Below are 24,792 nucleotides of genomic sequence, written 5' to 3' on the forward strand. Positions count from 1 at the left end.
CATAATTTAAATAAGATTTTATTTGTTAAATAAATTAAAAAGTACCAAAGATGCTGAAAAGATGAACACCAATAATTGCTTTGAGTACCTTCATTAAGGAGCTGATGATGACCACGTGTCTGCACAATAAATTCTCATAAATACACATTATGCACTGGCATACAACAAGACTTGAGTCAGAGGTTTTGATTTCAGGAGAGATCTCGAAAGTTGGATTCATAAAGCATGATTACAAAACATTAAAAGACTGGTGATGGAATATGTCTCTCCCAAGCTGGGACACTTTATCTCAGCTCAAATTGTGCATGAACAGAAGACACTGCAGACAAAAAAAACAACAACAACAATTTCAAGCCTACACGCATGATTGTCAGCAGTCACGTCATGTGCTAACAATTAAGCTGAAGCATCACAGGACATAGAAAACGAATGAGCTGAATGGAATATCCCATTCATTTGCCATCTCCCATATGCACTGTTTAACTACCCAGGTTGTGACTGGTCTATTGACTAACAGCACGCTGATAGACATCACGTAATGATACAATGAACAGTGCACCTGAATATGCTGCGTCACTTTTGCCTCGAGGAGTTACAGTTAACGGCAAAACAGTGTGAGACAGAAAGTCCAAAATATGAATCACAAGTAGGAAAGGTTAGCATCAAACAAACACACGTGTACGACAGTACCCCTTTTGTGACAGCCAATGATGACAGATGCCACATCAATAGGTAAACAGTTGCTATTTACAGCCTTGAGCACAACAGATTGCACTGTTGCCTTTGATCAGGAAGGTGATGCTCGATTTAAAGACGTGCTTTGTAACTCCAGAGGAGTAGGACAAACTTGATATAGGGCTCTCAAAATTCTCCCAACATTACAGCAAAAACCCAGGAGAAAATGTTGTCATATTACAATGGACATTGCTATTTAAAACTTCGAAGCACTTTGTTGAAACGCAAACCTTAAAATAAAAGCTTCAACACAACAGATGGTGGTCGCAGGTATCATCAGCACATGGGCCCCTTCAACTCAAGTAACTGTAAAATGGATGATTTGGTGTGCCTTATCTAGAATGAGGAGGTCAAATTATACTGTACCTACAGTACACACAAAAAAGCTTGGGATATCCAGCTTGTGGGTGAAATTTCAGGATGAACCTAAAAAGCGCTGTCACCTTTACAGGTGAACTTAATTAGTGACTTCTATGAGAGGTACGCTCGAAGAACGATGAAATATAGTGTTTTAACATGCACACCACTCCATTGGTGCAGATAGGATTCCGTTGGGGGGGGGGGGGGGGCGTCCATTTTGGGTCTGTTTGAGCGAGGACACGCCTGGTCTGGAGACACAGGTCCTTTAAGACATCCAAAAGTGCAGAGCATCATTCACACCTCTCAAGTGCTTTTGAATCCAGACAATGGCAATCGAGAGAAGGACAACTTGGTTGACGCCCAACGGAGGTCCCCAAATAAAGGTGCCTGGGATTTGTAAAGGTGAGAGGGGGAGGCTGGTTACTCTTCATCTCCCGCCATCAGGAAGCCCAAGACGAAGTCAATTGCTTTCTGACGGTCATGGGACGTCTGTCGGCTCGCCATGCTGGGAGGCGGTCGGATGAGAAGGCTGGCAAAGAGGGTGGCTGGCAAATAGAGGGATAAAAATATATGACCAAGCGATTTTGAATAATCATCCGATTCACTTTTATTTCCCCTCAATATTGCGATTTAATGTGTGTTATGTTTTCAAGGTCTACCTTCCATGTATTTCTGAACACAACACAACACATAAGCAACAGATTTATTTTTATTACAACAAACGATATCAGACTTACTGTACATACATTTTGGGTAAAAAATAATGGCAATTGACTGACCAGAATGAAACATTTTTTTCACTCTCAAGTAGGCTGCGTCCATGGCAAATAAGCCGAATCTTTGTTCCAGCTGGGAAAAACAGCAGCAGCCTATCACCCCAACTTTACGAAAATGTGTCTTACCGATGAGGCTGGCTGTGAGGTTGTTGTTGTTCGCGTGCTTGAGTAGCTCCTTCAGGAAACCCATCAAGTAGCGGAACACATTACGGTGGGCGCGGGGCAGCTGTGAGATCAACTGAAAAGAGAGGAGAAAAAAATGTGACTATCTATGACACTAAAGTGAAATGTTGCCATCTTCTCTCAGCTATGGAAATCAAAGCTATCTAAAACAGAGCACGGAGGACTTGCGGTCACCTGTTTGCAGAGGCGGCTATCGTGGGCACAGTCCAGACATCGTTGGTAGAGTTCGTAACACACCACCGGCTCCGGCAAGGCCTCTAAGAAGATCAACAGTGCTTCGGCCACCGAGTGGTTGCAACCAGCTTGATGAAAGTGTTAAGGAGGAACAACAAAAAAAAAAAAAGAGTCTACATTCCAGTGTGTTTTTTCTCTTTGCTGTACAGGAGCGATCCAGATTAAATGCCAAATGTTTACAGATAAACTCAACAATGGGGTCTTTACATTGTGGAAACATAATCAGGCCAACACCACGTGGCTCTTTCGAACAAATTACAAATGGTTGGTTAAAAAAAAAAAAAAGTTTTACAAACAGTACATTTGACAATAAAGTTTATCCAATCCAATCCAAAATACATCGGTGGAAGGATGGATCCCACTTTCCTCTGTTTTTTTTAATCACGACTGTGAGAGGACGTCAAATAATTTTAAAAGGAAAGTTGAAGTGATACGATCATTTTTGCCATTCTTACTGGTGAGGTTAAGGCAAAGATGGTGGTTGAAGGCAAAATATAACCTTTGACATTATCACAATGAAGTTGTAAGAAAAATAAATACAGAATTTCAACAATTTCCAAATCGTGTTCAAACTATATGTAAATGAATGCACTGCAAAGACGAGATATTTAATGTTAAAAGTGATAGACTTTAATGCTTTTAGCAAATAGTCACTAACTTAGAATTATATGGCTGCAAAATGTTCCAAAAAAGCTGTTACATCACCTTTTGCAGCATTATACTGCCGAATGGCAGCTAAGCTGCAAACGCCGCACAATGAATTTATCATGCTCAGAAACTTTCTTACATTATATTTATGTTACGAGAGTGTATATATATATATATATATATATATATATATATATATATATTTTTTATTATTATTATTATTTTTAGAAAGCAAAATATCCTGAAGTGTTATTATTCTTGTCAAAAAAAAAAAAACTTTTTTTTTAGACTGGAATGATTTAATCGCACCTCCATGCCTTTCAATAGGGAAAGATAATTTGAGATGCGAACATTTCGAATTGCGAATGGTCACAAGATCTACCTGAAAAATGGCTTTTCTTTGATGGAATTTAATTGTGTTATAATCATTCTCTTCTCTGCTCGGACGAAATCAATCACAAGGTTCGACCACCTATGAAGGACAGGTTACACTTGTTAATCTGCTTTTTGGCATTGTAATACAGCGCGGAACTGGCTTCAAGAGTGCGGATACGGACGGCATCAGGAATGCTGGTATCCAGACTGTCAATGATGCTCTGTAGTTCCTCCTTTAATCCCGGCGTTTGGAACAGGTCCTCCTAAGAGATGGACGCAACAATCAGAGGACGATTACTCAAAAGTCATCTTCACATGTGTACCCAGTCGATGTTACAAAATGAGAAGTTCCATTGTGGCCTACTGTAAACGTGTACTGTCCAACTGTCTTCCGAAATAAACGAGTGTTCTGTCGACAGTATTAAATTAAGTGTTTTCCTACAGGCCCACATCTCACCTGATCACAAGCCTTGGTGAATAGATGATTGACCAGAATCCACACTTCCTTGGGGATCTTGAGAGGTTTGTCCTCTGTGCTTGTGCCATCTGCCAACAAGAAGTTCACCTTGGACTTTTCCTGTGGGCGGCAAAAACGACAGTTACACTTGCACACGAGATGGGGGATTCCCAATCATTGTGCCACAATTCATTTCAATGGTATGAAGATTATTTCTTCTATGGAATGTATCTTTATATGTATGAATCAGTTTTTGTCACAACGCATCACTTGAGAAGCCATTGGGCAGCTCTTTCCGGTGTGACTATTTTGTGGAAATGTAAGACAGACACATGGATATGCCGTTTATTGAGATTAATCATCTCTCAGCTAATCAGAACAGAATTAATTCTTCTTCTCAGAGGATAAAGAATACATGACGCAGAGTACTGTTATTCTCTGGATACGTGTGTTGCTGCACTTGCACTGTTCGTGTTCAAGCTGTTGCTTAAAGCAGTGGTCGCCGACCTTTTTTGTACCACGGACCACTTGAGACAAGTACATAGTGTTTGCGGAAGGGCAACCATTTTTTCCATTGCTTTTAAATTGCCAGTTTTCAAGCACTGGTACTGACAACAAAGATAATCAGAGTAATTCAGCATTTTATTAAAATAGATTTTTAAAAATTGATTTCAAACTCGGGCGGCCCGGTAGTCCAGTGGTTAGCACGTCGGCTTCACAGTGCAGAGGTACCGGGTTCGATTCCAGCTCCGCCCTCCCTGTGTGGAGTTTGCATGTTCTCCCCGGGCCTGTGTGGGTTTTCTCCGGGTGCTCCGGTTTCCTCCCACATTCCAAAAACATGCATGGCAGGCTGATTGGAAGCTCTAAATTGTCCCTAGGTGTGAGTGTGGGCGTGGATGGTTGTTCGTCTCTGTGTGCCCTGCGATTGGCTGGCAACTGATTCAGGGTGTCCCCCGCCTACTGCCCGAGGATGGCTGGGATAGGCTCCAGCACCCCCCGCGACCCTAGTGAGGATCAAGCGGTTCGGAAAATGGATGGATGGATGGATTTCAAACTCTTTTATTCAGTTGTACAACACATGTAGAATAATATAAAATAACACAGTGAACTACTAAGACATGGACCAACCAGGAATAATAATAATAATAATGCCTTATAATGTAAACAACAATTTTTAAGTTATGATCCTATACACTGCGTTAGCATCATTGCTACTTGCAAATGTGACTGATCAAAAGATGGCATGATTAATTGCTGCTTTCATCCGGTGGCTGCCAGGTATTTATTAGGGACTAAACTCCTAAAGTTTACGTGGGGCGGCTGTGCAAACTCTGCTCGAATTTTCATGCTTTCCATTTGATCACTTGGGTGCTTCCTTTTCAAATGACACGTTTCTTGTATTGCCTTGTTTTTGATTATGTAACACGCACAACAGCTTACTCCTCCACGTTGCTCTCGAGGGGAGGAACTTCTCTTGTCAAAATAGCTTAATCTTTGGAAGTCATGGCTGCCCTTTAGCTGTACGGTTGGTCATTGTGTAACTATTACTTTCTGTTTACTGCTTTTGCTTTCATTTATTCATGAATTCTGTTTGTGAATCATTTCCGCCACGTCTGATGGTGCAAATTTGCCCAAAGCTCACAGGTCTGTCTCTGTGCGGCCCAGTCCCAAATGGGCAGAGGCCTAGTGCCGGTCCGTGGACCGGTGGTTGTAAACCACTGGCTAAAAGTGTTGTAGCACCATAACATAGATGCTACCCAACATTAATATTAATAAGTGAGTGAATTTGATCCCAAGAAAGCACTGTATAATCTTAGTGGTATTTTAGTTTGGTTTTGTGCTCGAGGTTTTTCCAATGTAAAATATGTCACTTGGCAAAGGTCGCGGCAAATGTAGACCCATTGCAACAGCCTGCTAACTATTGATATATTAGAAGAGTGAGAATTCAGACAACACAAAATAGGAATGCACTGTTCCTACAACTTTTCGTTTGTATTAAAAAGAAAAAAATCTCATCATGTTCTATATGTCCTGCATTTCAACAAATATCAGTACTAATATTTTACCTTCTCTGTGAAGGTGTACTCCCCCTGAGAAAGAAGTCAGCCCACAGCCAGAATGCAGAGTTGGAAAGGAATGATCAAGGCGAGGAGAAGTTGATGAAAAGAAGCCAAGGAAGAAAGAAGATGGCACCGAGCATCAGAATCAAAAAAGAAAATCGATTGATGGTGGCCAGCATAAATCAAGGCATCCACACAAATGCAGGAAAATTGGAAACGGGAAATAAAGGAATGATAGCAGTGCTATTTCAGAGCTCATCCAAAATAGCAAAGTCAGACTTATCACCTAAATTAGTTCTCGCACTTATTGTTTCCTGTCATTGCTACTTCCTTATTCAACTCAACACATGCTGAAGAATTTCATACTCGTTAAAAATAGACTGAGTGTGTGACCGAGCTTACCCAGAGCGAGTGAATAAGCCCTCACACAACAGATGTACGCTATGTAATTATGTTTCACAATCTTTCAACTAAGCTGTTAGACAAGATACTTTGTCAGTTAATTTCGCATTTCCACTGCACTTCATGTTCTCCTCACCAAGTCGATGAGCTTGGTGATGGGGATCTCCCTGATGGGCTTCTTCATTCTGCACAGAGTCTCCAGTGAGGTGCCGAAGCAGCTCGGCTGGTAGTTGCCGGAGATGGTGATGAAGTAGTCCTTGCCGCGGTCCAGGTGGAGCACCAGGATGTCCTCGATGCAGTCCTCGCCTGAGTTTAGCAGCGTGACGGAGTCTTTACTGACGTAGACCTCCAGGTAGATCTCCAGGTTCTCATCTGCTCACGAGAAAACACTCTTAATGTATTGCCAACAAAAACATACTCTATACCCTAAATTAGGGGTGTCAAACTTGTTTTCATCACAAACAAAGCAAAAACAAACAAACAAAAAAAGTTATGGTAAGCCATTACATTTTTTGGCCAAAGGCTGAGCTGCACTGTATTTGTTTATGGACATGGTGTGTCGCTACAGGGTGAAGCCATTACACCTTTTGTCCCTTACTTTAAACATGTGAAAACATTACTCGCCCGAAAATATTCCACGAGTGCAGCTGCATTTGGCTATTGTTATCATTTTAATGGGTAGTTTTGTACCGAAGCCAAGGATAATTGCGGCGAGCATTAACATGATACGCAGGCCTCGACTTTGACACCTGTGCTCTCACTGAAAGAGTGACAGTAAAGTATAACAGAACTACAGGCCACTTGCATATACAACAAAAAAGCTAAATGAAAACATTTTGCCTGCTCCCAAAACAAGATATTTAGCTACATGAGACTAAAAATAAATCTACAACTCTCAGTAGCGTGCAATGCAGTTACAACCACTTTCTCACGCACTTTCTCATGCACGCACACACACAAACGTACACACAAAAAACGCGCACACACAAACGCACACACAAAAAACGCACACACACACTAAAACTGTTAGTGGGCCTGACAATAGTACTGTGGTTAAATGATCAGCCCTCTTTGGCTTCATCTTGTACTTCTAACTGGATATTTTAGGAAACCTCTACATGCGAGAAAATTGAGTAACTTAACTTTTAACTGTGTGTACATTTCCAAAAAAATAAAACTCCAAACCGGGAACATTTAGTGTTGATAATAACACTAATGTGTTACAAATAAGTCATGCCACCAATATCGGTGCATTGGCTAACGTCAGCTTGATTTCAGTGGCTTTTGTCAGAGACTCTGAAGATGAGGGGGGTGAGTGAAGTGAGACAACATTCAAATCTTGCTACAAATTCCCCCTTTAAGAGGTATTAATGATGTGGCCAGACGGATTTAAGCTATTACAAATGTAACATGACGATGAAAAGCGTTTTAAAATGGAGACGGAATACTGAGAAATTACTTGGTTCCAAGAATCCCTCGCTGGGCTCTGCACGCAGCCATGACTTGCAATACTGCGAGTCATTGAGTTTGGGGATGAAGGCAAAGTGGCAAGGGACCTGCCCGTCGTTCTTAATGAGCAAGCGCTCCCTCTCGAGCTGCCGGAATTTCACATTCCCAAATGTAAACTGTGGGTGAAAAATGGATGGAAAGAATTAGCATTAACTAATGTGGAACTGATTAGATCCTGGAAAGAACTGAATGAAATGCCAATATGGTAGGTTAACCACCTGCTGCGTTTTCCCAGCAAGGGCAGCAGTGGAGACCCAGTTGTTGAAAAATTAGTTGTAGGGACATCATAAGTAACCTCGAGATACAGTCAATGAGGTACAGCTGTGCCAATTAGATAAAGCCATGCCAAACTAACTCTAACTAACTCACTCTTGTTAGTTTGGCATGTTATGTTCATGTGTGCTGGGTGTTGACTGAAGAAATTAATTAATTAAAAAATTAATTACTTTAAAAAGATTAAAAAAAAAATTAAAAAAAAGCAGCTCAAATGAGATTTCGTCAAAGAATAGCCAGCCTGAATCTAAGCTGCTTTGCCAGCAGGTTGAAGGGGTCCAGACACTTGAAATGAAAGCCAACTAGACGCCTCCCACTGGAGGTATTCCAGGTCACTATGAACCAGTAGGTTATACCACGGTTGACCTAGCAGATTGTAAGGCACTTTTTTTGTCCTGAAAATGCTTGCAGGCCCATGAAGAGAAACTGATGTATGTTGCTGAGCAATCTGACACCCTGCAAAAGCTGCTCATAAAAATAGATGGACTGAGTGATTGACATTGATTGGTGAGGGTGAGAGAAAATGTCTTACCTCTGTTCTGCTCAAAGACACAGAGGGGAGGAAATCGTTCTCCATTCTATCCATGGCGCGTACAATCTCCTCAAATACCTTTTTGTGCCGCTGCTCATTGACCACCTTGACCTGTTGCATCAAAACAGGACATCATGAAAAAACTGAACCCAGTTCACATCTTTTTAATGTTAGTAAACTAAGTGAGCAGTGTGACCAAACACATTATGTTTACCCCCAATGGAAGATTTTATTGCTTGGCTTTTCGGGTATTATACCACTATGATCCCATTATTATGGTGTATAAATACGTAAACGTATAGGGCAGTCTTCCTCAACTGGCGGACCGCGATCCACGACCGGACCGCCGACCTCCTCTGTCCGGACCCTCGGCAAATTGTATAAAAGAAAAAATTATAAAGTGATTTTTACATTAAACATTTTATATTTTTGGACTATAATCTGCGCATTACCGCGATCGCTTGTTAAAATTATCCGTTGTATTCTTTGCGTGCACTAACAGATGTAATGCAGAGGACCGAAGCAGCGCGACTTTGGGTGTATAATGTTTGACTAACTGGAGACCCTGGCTGAGCAGGGCATGTCGGCGATAACGATGCGCTGATTGGCTCCTCTGAACTGAAGGTGTGCCCATACATAAGTGTCAGCATATACGATGTGCTGATTGGCTCCTCTGAACTTAAGGTGTGCCCATACATAAGCGTCAGCACGCGTCTATCCCAATACACACGCATTCAAAATGGGTCATTGTGTCAGGAAACAGACGCATGCGCGACGCCACAGTGTGCTCACAGCTTCAGCCCAGAGGAGCGGGAGGTTTCGATTGTGTGCAGTTCTGCTCCCGTCTACCCGGGGATCTTTGCAGCTGTTTAACAGCAGAACACCGCAACATGGTAAATGAACATCACAATAGCGTCCTCAAATAATATTTGCATGCCTCAGACATTGCATTCACCTATAGTGGAAGAACAGCACTGCACATTCCTGTGCTCCCTTGTGTCAGTATTTAAAATGGTTCTTAACTCCTCTTCTGATATATTTTTTAAGTGATTTCAGAGGGGATGTGAAAAGGGGAATTGTACAAATGAAAAGGATATTTTTGTTTTCATGTTTAGTATTTATTTTGGTAAAATTAGTATTTTGTTTTGTTTTTGTTAAATTAAGTGAAAAAAAGACAACTACTGTTTAACAAAGTTAAAGTAAAAATGTCTTATTTCCCTAAAAGGGTTATTTCTATTATTAAGCAGGCACAACTTAACAAAATAAAAGAGTTCCTGTGCCTCAAACACAATACCTCTCATTATTTGCTGTGTTCTGGCAAAGTGAATAATTGTTATTTTCATGCACCCCATTATTGGTTGGTTGTGAGGAGTGTTGATTTGTATAAGCTTGGCTTTACCATACTAAATGGGCATATAGCCCTGCTCCCCATGACTGCCGTGCAGGGGATCGGACCTTGGTCTTTTTAAAAAATAAAAAAATAAAAAGTGGACCTACAGCATTTCTAGTTGAGGACCACTGGTATAGGGCAAACTTTAAATCCTTTTAAAATCCTCGTCTTAACCCTCGGGTGGTGTCCGTCCCTCATTCAGCTCGGGTCCTCTACCACAGGCCAGGAAGCTTGAGGGTTCTGCGCAGTATCCTTGCTGTTCCCAGCACTGCCAATTTCTGGACTGAGATATCCGATGTTGTTCCCGGGATGTGTTGCAACCACTCATCTAGTTTGGGGGTCACTGCCCCGAGTGCTCCGACCACCGCAGGCACGACTGTCACCTTTACCTTCCAGGCTCTCTCCAGGTCCTCTCTGAGCCCTTGGTATTTCTCGAGTTTCTCGTGTTCCTTCTTTCTGATGTTTCCATCACTTGGGACCGCTACATCCACTACAACGGCTTTCCTCTGCCCTTTATCTATGATCACGATATCTGGTTGGTTCGCCATTACCATCTTGTCAGTCTGGATCTGGAAGTCCCACAGGATCTTCGCTCTGTCATTCTCCACCACCTTCGGAGGTGTTTCCCATTTTGACCTTGGGTTTTCTAGTCCATACTCCGCACAGATGTTTCGGTAGACTATGCCAGCCACCTGGTTATGGCGTTCCATGTACGCTTTCCCTGCCAGCATCTTACACCCTGCAGTTATGTGTTGGATCGTCTCAGCTGCCTCTTTGCACAACCTACACCTTGGGTCTTGTCTGGTGTGGTATATCTGGGCCTCAATGGCTCTGGTGCTCAGGGCCTGCTCCTGAGCAGCCAGGATGAGTGCCTCTGTGCTGTCCTTCAGGCCAGCCTCTCTAGCCACTGATAGGACTTCTTGAGATCAGCCACCTAAGTTATGGTCCGGTGGTACATCCCATGTAGGGGCTTGTCCTCCCATGATGGTCCCTCTTCCAGCGCCTCATCCTCTGTTCCCCATTGTCTGAGACATTCTCTGAGTACGTCATCCGTTGGAGCCTTCTCCTTGATGTATTCATGGAGCTTGGATGTTTCATCCTGGACAGTGGCTCTCACACTCACTAGTCCCCGGCCTCCTTCCTTTCGGCTTGCGTACAGTCTCAGGGTGCTGGATTTGGGATGGAACCCTCCATGCATGGTTAGGAGCTTTCGGGTCTTAACGTCCGTGGTCTGAATCTCTTCCTTTGGTCACCTTATTATTCCTGCAGGGTATCTGATCACTGGCAGGGCATAGCTGTTTATTGCCCGGGTCTTATTCTTGCCATTGAGCGTGCTTCTTAGGACTTGCCTCACTCGCTGGAGGTATTTGGCCGTAGCCGCTTTCCTTGTTGCCAGTTCGAGGTTGCCATTGGCTTGTGGTATACCGAGGTACTTGTAGCTGTCCTCAATGTCTGCTATTGTTCCTTCAGGGAGTGAGACCCTTCAGTGCGGACTACCTTTCCTCTCTTAGTCACCATCCGACTACATTTCTCAAGCCCGAATGACATCCCGATGTCCCTGCTGTAGATCCTGGTTGTGTGGATCAGGGAGTCTATGTCCCTTTCGCTCTTAGCATCCAGCTTTATGTCATCCATGTAGAGGAGGCGACTGATCGTAGCTCCATTTCTGAGGCGGTATCCACAGTCTGTCTTGGTGATTACTTGGCTTAGGGGGTTCAGTCCTATGCAGAACAGCAGTGGGGAGAGTGCATCACCTTGGTATATGCCACATTTAATGGACACTTGGGTAAGTGGCTTGCCATTGGCTTCAAGTGTGGTTTTCCACATCCTCATCGAGTTCGCAATGAAGGCTCTTAGGGTCCTGTTCACCTTATACAACTCCAAGCATTCAGTGATCCATGTATGTGGCATCGAGTCATAGGCTTTCTTGTAATCAATCCAGGCTGTGCACAGGTTGGTATGTCGGGACCTGCAGTCTTGTGCGACTGTTCTGTCAACCAGGAGCTGATGTTTGGCTCCTCTGGTATCTCTACCAATGCCCTTCTGTGCTTCGCTCATGTATTGATCCATGTGTCCACTTATCTTCGCCGCAATGATGCCTGACATGAGCTTCCATGTTGTGGAGAGACAGGTTATTGGCCGATAGTTGGATGGGAGTGCACCCTTAGAGGGATCCTTCATGATCAGGATCGTTCGCCCTTCGGTTAGCCATCCTGGGTGAGTCCCATCCCTCAGCAGCTGGTTCATTTGTGCTGCTAGGCGCTCATGGAGTGCTGTGAGTTTCTTTAGCCAGTAGGTGTGGACCATGTCCGGGCCTGGTGCTGTCCACTTCTTCATATCTGAGACTCTTTCCTGTATGTCTGCCACTGTTATGGTAACTGGGTTCTGTTCAGGGAGGTTGCTGTGCTCCTCTCTCAGGGTCACCAGCCATTGTGCACTGCTGTTATGTGCAACCTCCTTCTCCCATATGCCTTTCCAGAACCTTTTAGTTTCCAGTCTTGGTGGGTCAGCTCTGTTGTTGTTAGGACCCTGCCACTGAGTGTACACTTTCGCAGGTTGTGTTGCGAACAGCCTGTTTATTCGTCTGGCCTCATTCTCTTTCGTGTACCGCTTTAGGCGGCTGGACAAGGCTTGGAGCCTTTGTTTGGCGGTTTCGCGTGCTTCAGGTGTGGTCATCTGGATGTACCTCTCGGGTATCGGCCTTTTCATCACACCTCTCTGGGCCTCAGTCAATTGACTCACATCTTTCTGAGCCGCCTTGATCTTAGCCTCCAACCGTCTTTTCCATGGTGGGTAACGTATCTCATGGCTTCCATGGTTGCTCTTATAGCCAAGCATCTCTAGGATCACTGATGCTGAAGCGTATATCAGCTCATTGGTTTCCGTGATCGATAGGAAATGTAGTCCAACTACGATGGTTAGACTCCACATAAAATGAGCTCTTCTCGAGGCATATTTCCAATCTTAAAATGTGGGTCCCGACTGGGACACTGTAAAAGACACTGCCAGCTTCTAATAGCTACTGGGACCACGCAAAAATAAATAAATAAATAAAAATGGTTGATAATGGTGAGTGCACAGACTTGGTTTACAGCTGGTGAAGTGTCAACCAAGTTGGTATTTGTCATTCGCCAAAGTAATAACACAAACACCATCGACCAGATTGACTAGGGCCAACCAGTCAGAGACGAAGAGCCACTTTTTTTACTGAGTTACTGCAAAGAGCCACATCATACCCTTCCTCGTGCACGCGCGCGCACACACACACACACACACACACACACACACACGAAGAGCCACTTTTTTTACCGAGTTACTGCAAAGAGCCACATCATGCCCTTCCTCGCGCACGCGCGCGGACACACACACGCTCGCACGCAAGCACTCACGCCGGTGCCCACCAGTGCACTTGCGTACACATGCATGCACACCACGATGAGCAACAGTCGGAACGGGCCAAAAATGAATGAAAGCTCAAGATACAAACAAACAAATCTTTTTTTTCCTTACGCATTTCCTCCTCCCACCCCTTGCGGTCGACTTGGGATCAGTTCGCTGGCTCCCGGTCGATTCTGATCGACGTATTGGGCACCGCTGCCTTAAAATCTGAGGTAATTCGCTGACTAGCTTAGCACTTAGTGCCGTTGTTTGCGCATGAGCGGTGATGCAGTCATCTGATTGGTTGCTCTCTATGTCAATCAAGTAACGGGATTGATGATAGGCTGACGGAGTACGTTCTGTGAAATTGGCGCCTTGTTTGAATGGCATCGCCGCTGCCGAGGCGTTTTCGACGCTTGTCGTGTGAGAGCCCGGGAGCCGCATTGAACCAGCCAAAGAGCCGCATGCGGCTCGCGAGCCGTGGGTTGGCCACCCCTGGACTAGGGTGTTCAAAAGACTAATGTGCTTACTAAAACTGTCAATATGGATTCACGTTGAGCCAAGTCATGGATGAATTGAGTAAATTGGACTCTTTAGTTTGTTAAATTAGTTGTGTTCTGTTTTTCTTCTTTTCCGGTCGTTGAAATGAGGGAAGAGGTCTTGAGTAGTGCATTTCTCACCCCTATCTGGAAGATGGAGCTGACTGGTTTGTGGTCGCTCGTTTGCAGCTCCATATGACTGCGATACTTGAGCTGCTTGACATTGTTGCCCCGCCACAGGATCCTGTCACACCAGGCTGGAACACGGCACTTCCCGCTAGCGGAAAAGAGGAAAAGACTTTCAGGGATTGCAGACCCATACAGACAAGCTGACTTGGTATCTTTGCACCGATTGCGACGGGAAGTGGCTGCTTTGCGGACACGGTCTCATCAGAAAGGAATAACAACTAAAAATCTGATTTCCTAATTGAAGAAAATAGTGTTTTACCTTGAGTCCCATCTGTCCGTTTTGGAATCGTATTTGTACGTTGGGATGAAGTTGATCTCTCCTTCTATGAAGTCTGTGAAGGCTCGTCTGGTCTGCCGCTGAATGTTTAGCTATGTACCAAGGGCAGTTCAAGCACAATGATGATGTAAAAATCTTTTTCACAGGTGATTGTTGGTGTTGACGGATGTCTGACCTGATCAAACTCCTGAAGCTTCTTCAGCTCATTCTGTGAAATGAGATGCTTGACCTCAGAAGCATCGTACATGAAGAGACGATAGTTTAAATCGCCAAACCAGATTACCACACTACAACACACAAAAACCAACCCGGATCAGCCTAGTAGAGGAGTACATACGTGGAAAATGAGCACAACCTGAAATAAAAATGTATTTGCATGCTATCTGCAAATCTTATGTTTGTTAGTATGACTGCATTGGTGACAAAATGTATTTTTAGGAATAAAAAAACCAAAGCTAAATAGTCTGAAATAAGAACCACATGCACTCTGGCTATAAAAGGTTGAGAACGAACTCGTGCTTGTGGATACTAAGAGGGGGGTGGTCCAGTAGGTGGAAGGTCATGCGGGCACAAATGTCTTTATAGTCCTGGTTGCGACGCTCAAAATCCTCCACGTGCGCTGCGAGATGCGAGTTTACGATGCAGAAGCTGGTGTTGTGGAACACAAATCTGACTGCCACACCACCTTTGTTCCCCTGTACGATGCAAAATGGCAATTAGAGCTACACAACAATAACAACAACCATGAAATTTCCAAGTTAGTCCCAACCTACCATTTTCCCCATAATTCCGGTGCCGACATGTTCTGCAGCTACTTCTGTTACATGTTTCTTGTGCACCTTATTGACGTAGACCACCAGCATCATCCCGACCAGCCTAATGATTCGAACCTGTCAAAAATATGCCGGTTAATGAAGGACCCATTTTCAAGTTTGCTCCTCCACTCACCCTCTTGTACTGCGCTTTTGGGTGTAGGCCTCTCTCAACTGCCTCCACCCACTGTTGCTCCTTGGATGAGTCCATGTAGAAGAATGCTTCAGTGCTCAAGTCCAACTCTTGAAAACTACGAACAAACACATTTTCTGTTTACTCAGCAAGAACAAAAAAGTGACACGTACTGTATGTGTAGCGTGGGTATGAGAGAGTCGAATTAACAATCAGCACTAACCCCACGGCATACATATCAGGAGGTTCTGCATCACAAGAGAGCCACGACTCAAGGCTGCTGTCCGGAGACTGCCCGTTCACATTCCACGTACCACTGAAAAATCTACAGAAACAACAGGGAGCATTTATGTGCACTTACGGGAAAATGGTAGCAGAAAGAAGCAGTCAGGCTGTTTTGTAAGTAAGAAACTCAAAGTCATAGATAGCCAAGTAGTATCCCAATGGACATCATCTGGGTTTTTCAAGCATTCAATACAAGAGTACATGAATTATAATGCCGCTCAATATTTCAACAACACCACACACAAGAATGGAAAAGGCCCAGGTGGACACCTCAAATACAGTTACAAATGTGAGCCTGCTCCAAATCAAAATGTGGCTGCTGTTGTACTCACAAAAAAATGTTTTGGGTGCCATGCACATCTCTAAAAGCTGAAGTTTTACAGCCAAATGCCCGTTAAATCGCACAAATCAGAATTTACCAATAATTTTCAAGAAAAACAAATCTAGAAATTGCATTAAAACCACTGTAGAAAGCCCCTCCTGCCCCTTTAATTTGATGTTAGTTTTAATATACAGCAGGTGTATATTTTTTTGACAGTTAAGAAGGGTTTTAACATTAAGATTTTGGTCTGTACTGTTAATAAACATATTAAGCAGGTATATGTAGGTTTTCTAAATATTTTTACAGCAGTTAAGAAGGGTTTTAATGTTACATAATATAACCTCTGAGACATCAGGATTTGGATCTTTTTGGTTCATAAACATATGAAGGTGGCTACATTTTAACATGGAATGGATGAATTAAATTTCCTCTGGGGAATTTCAATCACTGTCCCGGAAACAATGTGTTTGACCTCAGAGGTTCCACTGTATCCTGAGAATTGTCACATAGAAAGGAAGCATTTCTTACCTAAAGTTCTGGATGTCTACATATTCGTTTTCCTTCTTTCCCAGGCGGTGTTTGATGAGGTATTCTCTCTGTCCGGCCTGGGAGGAGAACATGGCCTGTCTCATGGTGTTTGTGGTTGGACTCTCGCACCAGGACGGAGACCTCTCCGACCGATCGAAGCTCGACCTAAAACCACTTCAGGATATAAAAAATAAAATCTCAAAATCAAAAGCAATTGAATGATTTTAGCTTCTTTCACAATCTACAATTGTGGGGTGTCTCACTCTGGTCTGGGGATGCCAGCGGAGTTGTCTTTGGCTTGAGAGGAAACGGCTCTCTCTTTCGGGAGCGGGGCAGGAGGCAGCTGATAAGTTGGAGTAAAGGAGGATTTGCGGGGAGGAAGAGGAGGAACAGGAGGAGGATCCCGAGAGGCCACTATCCTGTTCTGGTGGTTCTTCTTTTCTTCAACTTTCAAAGTGTGATTGAAATTGTCCTCAAAACCAAAGTCTGAGGCCAAAGACTGGGCTGAATAATCGGATATATATATGTAGAAAGCGTTATTCGATCATTTCAATAAGTAGTTGTTGGCTGTTGTAGTTTATTACCTGCATTCGGGTGATGTGTGGTTGTGTTAGTGTTGAAGGCGGGAGGTAGTGTGCTAATCAAAGTAGGCGTGTTGACTCCAGAGCCCACATAGTTGGCAGTCTTGTGTCCTCTCTGAGGCGGGGCCGGGACTCGCCCTCCACTTTGAGATATTTGTGGAAGGGGATCCATTGTGCTGCCCTTGGTAGGATTTAATTGAACTGGAGCACAGGAAACAAAATGCGCAAAAGTGAGCCTGCTGTTATGACTTTCAGTCATATTTACATGTTCTGGAGGCACACCCTTAGAATATTTGTCTTGAGCTTCTACAAAATTCAATATTTAACATCTTGTTTTACTACTATCCTACTAATGTTTGAATGAGAGCAAATAATGGTCAAGGCAAACAGGGTGAGCCATTTATTTAAACTGTCAATAGTCAGAAAGTTTAATATACGGTATATAGTCAGAGGTCTGCTTTCCATGTTGACACTGTACTGCTACTTTGATAGAGTCCGCGATATTAAAATTGTGTTTACGATTGATGTAGTACATTGCATCATGTTGACATATTTCCACAATTCCTCAATGCACCGGTAGTTAAATAAAGTGAGTCAAAGACATGTTTAGAATAATGGAGTGTAATTGTGCATCAGTGCAAACAAAAGAAGAAGAAAAAAAATAACCGCAATGAAGGAGGTCCCTCCGCCAAGCTATGCTGATTCATTCATAGGAGGAAATAGACAACTGTCATCATCTGAACTGAGAGCGAGTCATCACATCTTCCTGAATGTTTGTATGCCTCAAAATGTAGCCCACTCCAGTTATCAATGCCTGTACATGTATTGAAATGTGATACAAACCCTAACCTCCTGCCTTCAGTGAACTACTTACTTACTCGTTTCTGACATTGATACATTTAAGAACAATCTAGCTATTCATCCATCAATCCAATTTCATGAGGAACTTTTTCTCCGGTGGCCATTTCAGTTTCGCAACAATTTTTAAATTACTATGAGCGGTTTGGAAAATGAAAAGAAAAAAAGATATACGATGCTACAATCCAACAAAGGTTCATAATTATATATCGAAAGGAGTTGAGGATCTTTTTTTTACACTTCCTCCGAGGGTTTATATTAGAACTGAATGGCAGGCCGGATTTAAGGATTCAGCGTAAAAGGGCCACGTGGCATCGGTTCAACAGCAGTCCTGATCTGCAGGTTTATGTAGTTCAATAGGTTTCCAAGCGGATGCAATGGCATTTTGGAAGCAAGAACAAAAAGAATAATAGATCCACTCTTAGTTTGTATATATATGTGTGAGTTGAGTAAATAATTTGGTTTAAAAAAAAAAAAAAAACATCATCCAACTACTTCACACACATCCTAACCTACCTTGGTGTTGAGCGCTTATAACTTGAGTGAGGAAAGTCTGCGTGCGCTCATCATCCTGGAGTTCTAACAAGAGTTCTGGAGCTTTTTCTCCTTTTATTCTTATCTTGAGTCCGGCTAAAAGCAGTTGGGCAAAACACACATACACAGAACACCTTTAGAATTACCACAAGAAATGCAGACTGTCAAGAAAACAAAGCATAGTGATTCCATAGTCAGCCCATTCAGAATTCTTTCAGAGCCGGAGAAACTCATGACCCGTGGCTGCTACTAAATAAAGATGTAAATACCCCCCCCCCCCCAAAAAAACCCGCAGTTTAGTCGGGCTGCAATAAATTCCAATCAGCTTGCCTACGTTCCCACAGTTTGCTACCATGGGGTTTTTATGAGCCGAAAATAGCTTAAAGGTACTCACACACTAGGGAGAAGTCAATGAGAAGAGCCTCCTCACCCTCTGCAGGGACAGAGAAGTTAGCTTACATAAAAGTGTTAACATGCGGGTCAAAAGGTCACTTGTGGGTGTAGCTAGTCTAAAAAGGAAAACATTCCTAGAGTGTCTTGATTTTCAGATTTGGCCTACAAAACACAACGTGATTCTGACACTCGACTCACATGAACTCGATCATCAACCACTCAGTCGTGTCCAGGTAAAACAACAAAGCCACGTACCTTTTACAATTTCAAATTTTCCATTAATGGGTATGGAGAGCTGGGCCACTGGACGAGCCACAACAGCGTCAGGGGTTGCCAGCACACCGAGTCTGCATGGCAACACAACGGACTCCCGCTTAAAGGCCAGCTTCATGAATCGTTTGCATGATATATGAACATTCAAATTCAATTGTAGATTATGTATACACAGCCGCTACGATGCGTTCTCATTCCCTTCTAAAGGCAAGTCAGTTTCATGCACAGAAAAATTGGTGAAGCAGAAGTAGATTACTGTTTAGAATGGGCTGGACAATAAAGTTATCCAAACAAAAGGACAAATGAAATGATCATGCACACATGCAGGGATGTCTTATGTTGTCATTTATGGACCAAATCCTTTGATCAATATATAAAGTAGGCAAGGGTCATAATTACCCCCTCAAAGGCATCTTAAGTTTGTCCGTCTTGACATGACAACTGCATTACACGTCCTCCTGTTTAAGTTCAGTTTATTTTTGAGGCTCTACTTCCTGGTTCTATTATCTTGCTACTGTTTTGAGCACTGCTGGACTGTGGACATGCTAATAAATGCTTCTCAGATTAAGCAAGATAACTGCCTTGGACATTCAAAAGGTATTACTTTACCATACAATATTTCTGCAAAGATTAGCCCTCACCATTAATCACCTGATAGGTTGTTCTTGTCAATAAATAAATGCCTCACTTCTAATAGAAGATTTGACTACAAATAAGGTGGTACGCCACAAGACAGCTTTTTACTGCCGTCTGACACTAACAAGCAAAGACATGTCGATAACAAAACACACTGCCTGCACAGCTGATGTGGCATCTCTAAAGCTAATGTCTACAGTGGAATTTATAAGAGAAAATGTGGCTATATGTAGTATGTAACATTCTGGGGCAAAAATATCCCAAGTAACTTTGGGCGAGAGGCAGTATACAGTCTTGATTGGTCCCCAGCCGAATCACCCTCCTCACTCACATTTACACCTAGAGACTATTTAGACTCCTCAATAACCTGAACATGCATGTATTTGGCATGACTGTTGAGACTGAAACCCTGAACCTCAGAAATGCGAGGCGGGTGCACTAACCACCAGCACACTATGCTGCCTTATGAGGAAGCTGCCAAATGGGCAACATTTGTGTGAGGGCAACTGAATCTTGCTCATTGAGTCACAAAACAAAATCAAACAAATGAGACTTTCAATCAGTGTTTTAAACTATATGCACTGTACTATTCTCTTGTGTCATTGTGTATTTTTAGTACGCCTCATACAATCACAAGTACAGTGAGAATGAAGGCCCCAACAGATCTGCTTCTGCCTTGCTGGAACTGCTTCCAACAGTTAGCTGACCATGAAGCTTTGTGTTCCCATGTGAGTTTCATTACAGAGCTCAGGAATTCCAGATAATGAGTGGAGGTAGCTGGTAGCTGGCGCGAACTAATTGTTTTGTGGCTCACACTACAACGAGACAACCTGCTAGCTTCTGCACACAGGTCAGCAGTACGAATGCACAAACACTTAACTCAAGAAGCTCAACAATCAGATTGTCATGCTAAAGGTGAAAGACTATCACAGCGGAGTTATGGTGAAGTAAGTGGACAATATTAAAACAAAAAGACCCCGGTGGTGTCCATGCACTTTTCACCACAGTTAGACAGCATTTCATTGTCGTGGTAGTTTGAGAAGATCGCCAGTAGTCATAACTGAGCATTAGGTTCTGTCAAGCGACCCATGTTTCACACTGTTACTGCTTTTATTTATGGGAATTTTCTATATCCTGTTTTGTTTCCATTCTCATTTGCCTGGACTCTTATAGCCTACTACCACTAGTTTGAATGAGCTGCCACGCCACTTTCAATGGCTTTATTGAACAAATGGCAGAAAAAAAAACCCCCTCATAGGCACACTCATGCAGACTGGCTAAGGGTTAGCCAGTTAACATGCAGCATCTTGCTAACCTGGATTCACCACAGCCAACTCTACAATGTCATTTGCTGACTCGCACATCACTCACAAAGGGATAGGCCGCACCTTTTAAAGCAGAGGTATGGAACTCCAGTTCCTCGAGAGCAATATCCATCCTACCCGTTTGAGATCTCTCTCTACTTCAACACTCCCGATTCAAGTGATCCGCTCATCAACAAGTTCTGTAGAAGCCTGAAACGATCTTGATCAATTGAACCAGGTGTATTGGATTAAAGAGATATAAAACAGGCAGGATAGGGCACTTGAAGAACCGGATTTCCCTACCCCTTTTTAAAAGCCAGACTTAAAAATCAGAAAATACACTGTTGTGTGGAGCGTGATGATGGTGGACGCAAACGGACAACAATAACTACATTTAACACTGTTTGCTAAAACAAAATCCATTTTTATCAAATAATTTAATCATTTAATCAGAATCATCATTAAATATGTGAACACACAAGGAATTTGCCTCCAGTATTATAGGCTATACTAGTTTTGCAATAACAAGCAACTACATTCAAAAAAGTCAAGGACATCATCAAAGTATTCAGAGTATACTTGCGGGCTGCTGCAACTCTGTCAAGTTACAGTAAATGACATACTCCTCTTCTAATTGCCGTGTCAGTGGATAGATCAAAGCATTCTATCTGATTTAATAAGCCATTTGCAGTTTCACCGTGCAAGCAGGCCTGTGTGTACATAGACGTGCACGGAATCTTTGAGAAACTCACCTTCCAACTCAACTTTCTTTATAGACCACAATGACTACCACAACTGTAACAAAGCGCTGGACAGAAAAAGTGAACATAAATAAAAAAGAAAGCCTTCATTGTCACCGCATGATGCCGATGCAGCAAAATGGAGGTTATGAAAACATAAGCATATACTACTATGAGAATGAGATATGTTCCCATAGCTCGAGAGTGTCTCAATCCCGTGACCGCAGCGTCATGGCGCAAGCGGCTGTGCCTCGCTCACCGAGGGCCGAGCGATGAGACAGACACCCACAGAGAGAGAAAGAAAAAGAGAAAGAGAAAGACAAGAGAGAGCTTGAACCGTCGACATGTCGTTGCCATGTTGAAATTGACGAGCAGAATGCACAAAGTTTCCATCACCTTTGTAGTACCAACTCACTGGTAAACATGTTCAAATAAAAAGCCAAGTCTCTGAAAATAACGGCAGGCACACGACAAAGTTGGCCGGGGCAGCAATTCCACACACAGACCTTTTCACTTTGAACGACTGAAAATACCTTTTACACGTTACATCACATGTAAGAATGAGGTTATTTTTTCCCCCCGGTTGGCATCCCAGTAACTTCATTTGGGGCTCTCGAACATATTCCAAGTGTGAATGCGAGTGTGAATGGTTGTTAGTTGACATGTGCCCTGTGATTGACTTGTGACCAGTCAAGGGTGTACCCCGCCTCTCACCCAACACACCCGTCATGAGGACAAGCGTTACAGAAATAAAAATCTTAAGAATTGAACAGTCAACAAAAAAAGCGTGTGTGCCTTAACGTCATTTGTTCATCAACATATTCTAATCTTTAAGGTACTTACACAAACTGTCCACCTCGTTCAATTAGTGAGAGAAGCCTGGGCTCCTTCTGACCAGCCCTCAGTTCCAGACCTCTTACAGTGTGAGCAGCACAATCAAGGAATTATTGACTCTGAACATGGAAAAAAAAAAACTATCTGGAGATACGCTGAGTACTTTCCTTATTTTTTTGTGCATTTTAAAAGAAACCATGTCTTTTAGGTTGGGAATGCAGTGTTGATGTGATGATCTGTCACAAGACAACTTCTGCAAAATGAATGAGGGATGTAGATGCAATCAGTGACACTGGAAGATCATAAATGAGTAAATAAATTGGTTAGTGAGAGATAAACCAAAACACTAAAGCATGGCATGTGTATTATTAAAAATACAAGGAGATTTCTTAACACCAGGGCTCTCATTCAAAACAATGTAAAAGAAAATACAAAGAGTCCACTACAATTTTTTTGGTCCAATACATTGGAAATTGAGGCCAAGTGCTCACCCACAATGTGAATGTCGAGAGAGCAAGCAAGTGAGAATGAGAACTACAGGTGAGCTACATGACACTCACTTGGCTATGCCATTTAATGGCACAAATCCCAAATGTATTACAGTGTGTGTAACTTAAGTACACTTCAAGAATTCAGTTCATTTGTTTTCATGTTCTTGAAAGATTTTATATTTATCTTTTACAGTATAGTGCTACATCTCGAAAATGTCATTGCAGTAAATATTTGAAGGGGAAAAAACCCTCTCCTGCCTCAAAAATATAAAATGAGAAAATATTAAGTACTGCGGTATCTGAGAGTGGCTTTGTGCGCCGCGTGACCACAAAATTTTATGCTTCATCGCGAACTAGTTAATTGCGCAACTTGGTTATAATTACAGCAACCATGCGCATCAAGAACGCTTTCCGGACCATAAATATTTCAACAGTCAAATAGAAGAGTAAGAACAGTAAGCACTGAATTACACAAACTTGTTCATTGCGAACCTGGGATGTCCTAATCAAATAGTTTTGCAACCAAGTCCGAGTCACTTGATTATGAGTATCTGCTGATACAGAGTCCCGATCTAATACTTCTGCAATGCAAAGAAGACGAAAAATAAAACCACAACCAAATCGTCTGAATTTAAATTGTTTTAATTTGAAAAAAAATTCTGAGCCTGATTCTTCTATATATATATATATATATATATATATATATATAACTGTAAATTAGTATTTTTGTAAATCAAGGAAAGTACTAAAACATTTTATTCCTAACTTTACAATTTAAGAAAATGTAAATCTCCGATCTTTTTTCAGCCAACGCCGATCAACCGACGCAATCTGCTCGGATTTTCTATTATTTCGATCGGGACAACCCTACCTATTGCGAACCGTTTGTAACTTCGTTAAATTACTGTAGATAAAACAATTAAACCTCATAAATATAAAACAATCCAATATAAATTTTCAAGTACGGTGATAACTGAGCGTGCCGACATATTCTCATGAAGTTCGTAAAGCTCCTAACCACAAACGTCGTAAATAAACTGTATCCAGCGGTCACGTCATTTAAAAAAAAGCACACATTTGCGTTCAGTCGACAAATTTCTGCACCAGCACAAGTTTGCGTTCAGTCGACAAATTTCTGCACCAATGTCACATACCAGTTCACTTTTTTAAAATTAGGTTTTATTAGTTAGTAAACGAACAATCAGCCCAAGCGGACGCGTGCGCTGTCGTAATCAAATCGCGTTATTTTGTCATTGTTTTGGTTGACAGCCCCCTGGTGGAAGAAATGACAAAGACAAGTGATAAATAAATTACTTCGGTATTGTATGAATAGCAATTCTTACGTTGTTGAAGTATTCTAATGATAACTTTACATGGCCAGAGGGTACATGCTATGTTAGCCAGCAAGCTATCTCAGCAATGATTCAATTAAAGGATTTTTAAAAAAGGATATTGCCAAGCACTCCTCGCTGCCAATCCCCAAAGAGAAATCCATTCTTATCAAACAGAGCCAAATTGTACCCCGGGGTTGCGAGGTGGCTACTCGTCGACTCCGTCCATGCGTCCGGGAGGGAGAAAGTTAAATCCCCGCCCGGTGCGGCGGAGGTGGCGGTGGCGGCCTTCCGGGTGACAGCAGCTCGGTGGTTGGTCGCCGATGTATCCGAGAAATGGCTTCGGACAGTCAACAGATCTTCGAAATCAAATTGGGCCGCTTCGTCGCACAACGATAAGATTCCCGGCTTCTGTTTTCT

General features: G+C 42.7%; 1 protein-coding gene across 2 annotated transcripts; it reads right to left on the reverse strand.

Moving 5' to 3' along the window:
• On the reverse strand, positions 1-24,708 carry ocrl (OCRL inositol polyphosphate-5-phosphatase). 2 transcript variants are annotated; one of them, XM_086105798.1, is made up of 24 exons: positions 24,494-24,708; positions 22,560-22,638; positions 19,019-19,110; positions 18,765-18,803; positions 18,353-18,466; positions 16,982-17,179; positions 16,661-16,901; positions 16,398-16,571; positions 15,486-15,587; positions 15,266-15,380; positions 15,091-15,207; positions 14,831-15,012; positions 14,493-14,604; positions 14,300-14,409; positions 13,993-14,128; positions 8,545-8,655; positions 7,690-7,855; positions 6,367-6,602; positions 5,835-5,858; positions 3,769-3,888; positions 3,490-3,574; positions 2,229-2,356; positions 1,998-2,109; positions 1-1,640 (listed from the first exon to the last, which is right to left on the reverse strand). In XM_086105798.1, exons 1-24 carry the CDS (start codon positions 24,534-24,536, stop codon positions 1,516-1,518), a joined length of 2,961 nt encoding a protein of 986 aa, XP_085961924.1. In that variant the 5' UTR covers positions 24,537-24,708; the 3' UTR covers positions 1-1,515. The 2 variants fall into 2 exon arrangements, with proteins under 2 accessions (XP_085961924.1, XP_085961925.1); XM_086105799.1 differs by lacking the exon at positions 5,835-5,858.
• Positions 24,709-24,792: the final 84 nt, after the last annotated feature.

Source organism: Hippocampus guttulatus, chromosome 2 (assembly GCF_054856545.1).
Source record: "Hippocampus guttulatus isolate MCC_2025c chromosome 2, RoL_Hgut_1.0, whole genome shotgun sequence".
Lineage (NCBI taxonomy): Eukaryota > Metazoa > Chordata > Actinopteri > Syngnathiformes > Syngnathidae > Hippocampus > Hippocampus guttulatus.

Excerpts from the sequence above, each read along its gene's own strand:
- ocrl (XM_086105798.1), bottom strand. The coding sequence starts at position 24,536 with ATGGATTTCTCTTTGGGGATTGGCAGCGAGGAGTGCTTGGCAA. Across the intron at positions 8,656-13,992 it reads GCTCCATCTTCCAGATAGGG|GTCAAGGTGGTCAATGAGCA; the intron begins GTGAGAAATGCA and ends TTGATGCAACAG. Across the intron at positions 6,603-7,689 it reads CGAGGGATTCTTGGAACCAA|ATGAGAACCTGGAGATCTAC; the intron begins GTAATTTCTCAG and ends TCTCGTGAGCAG.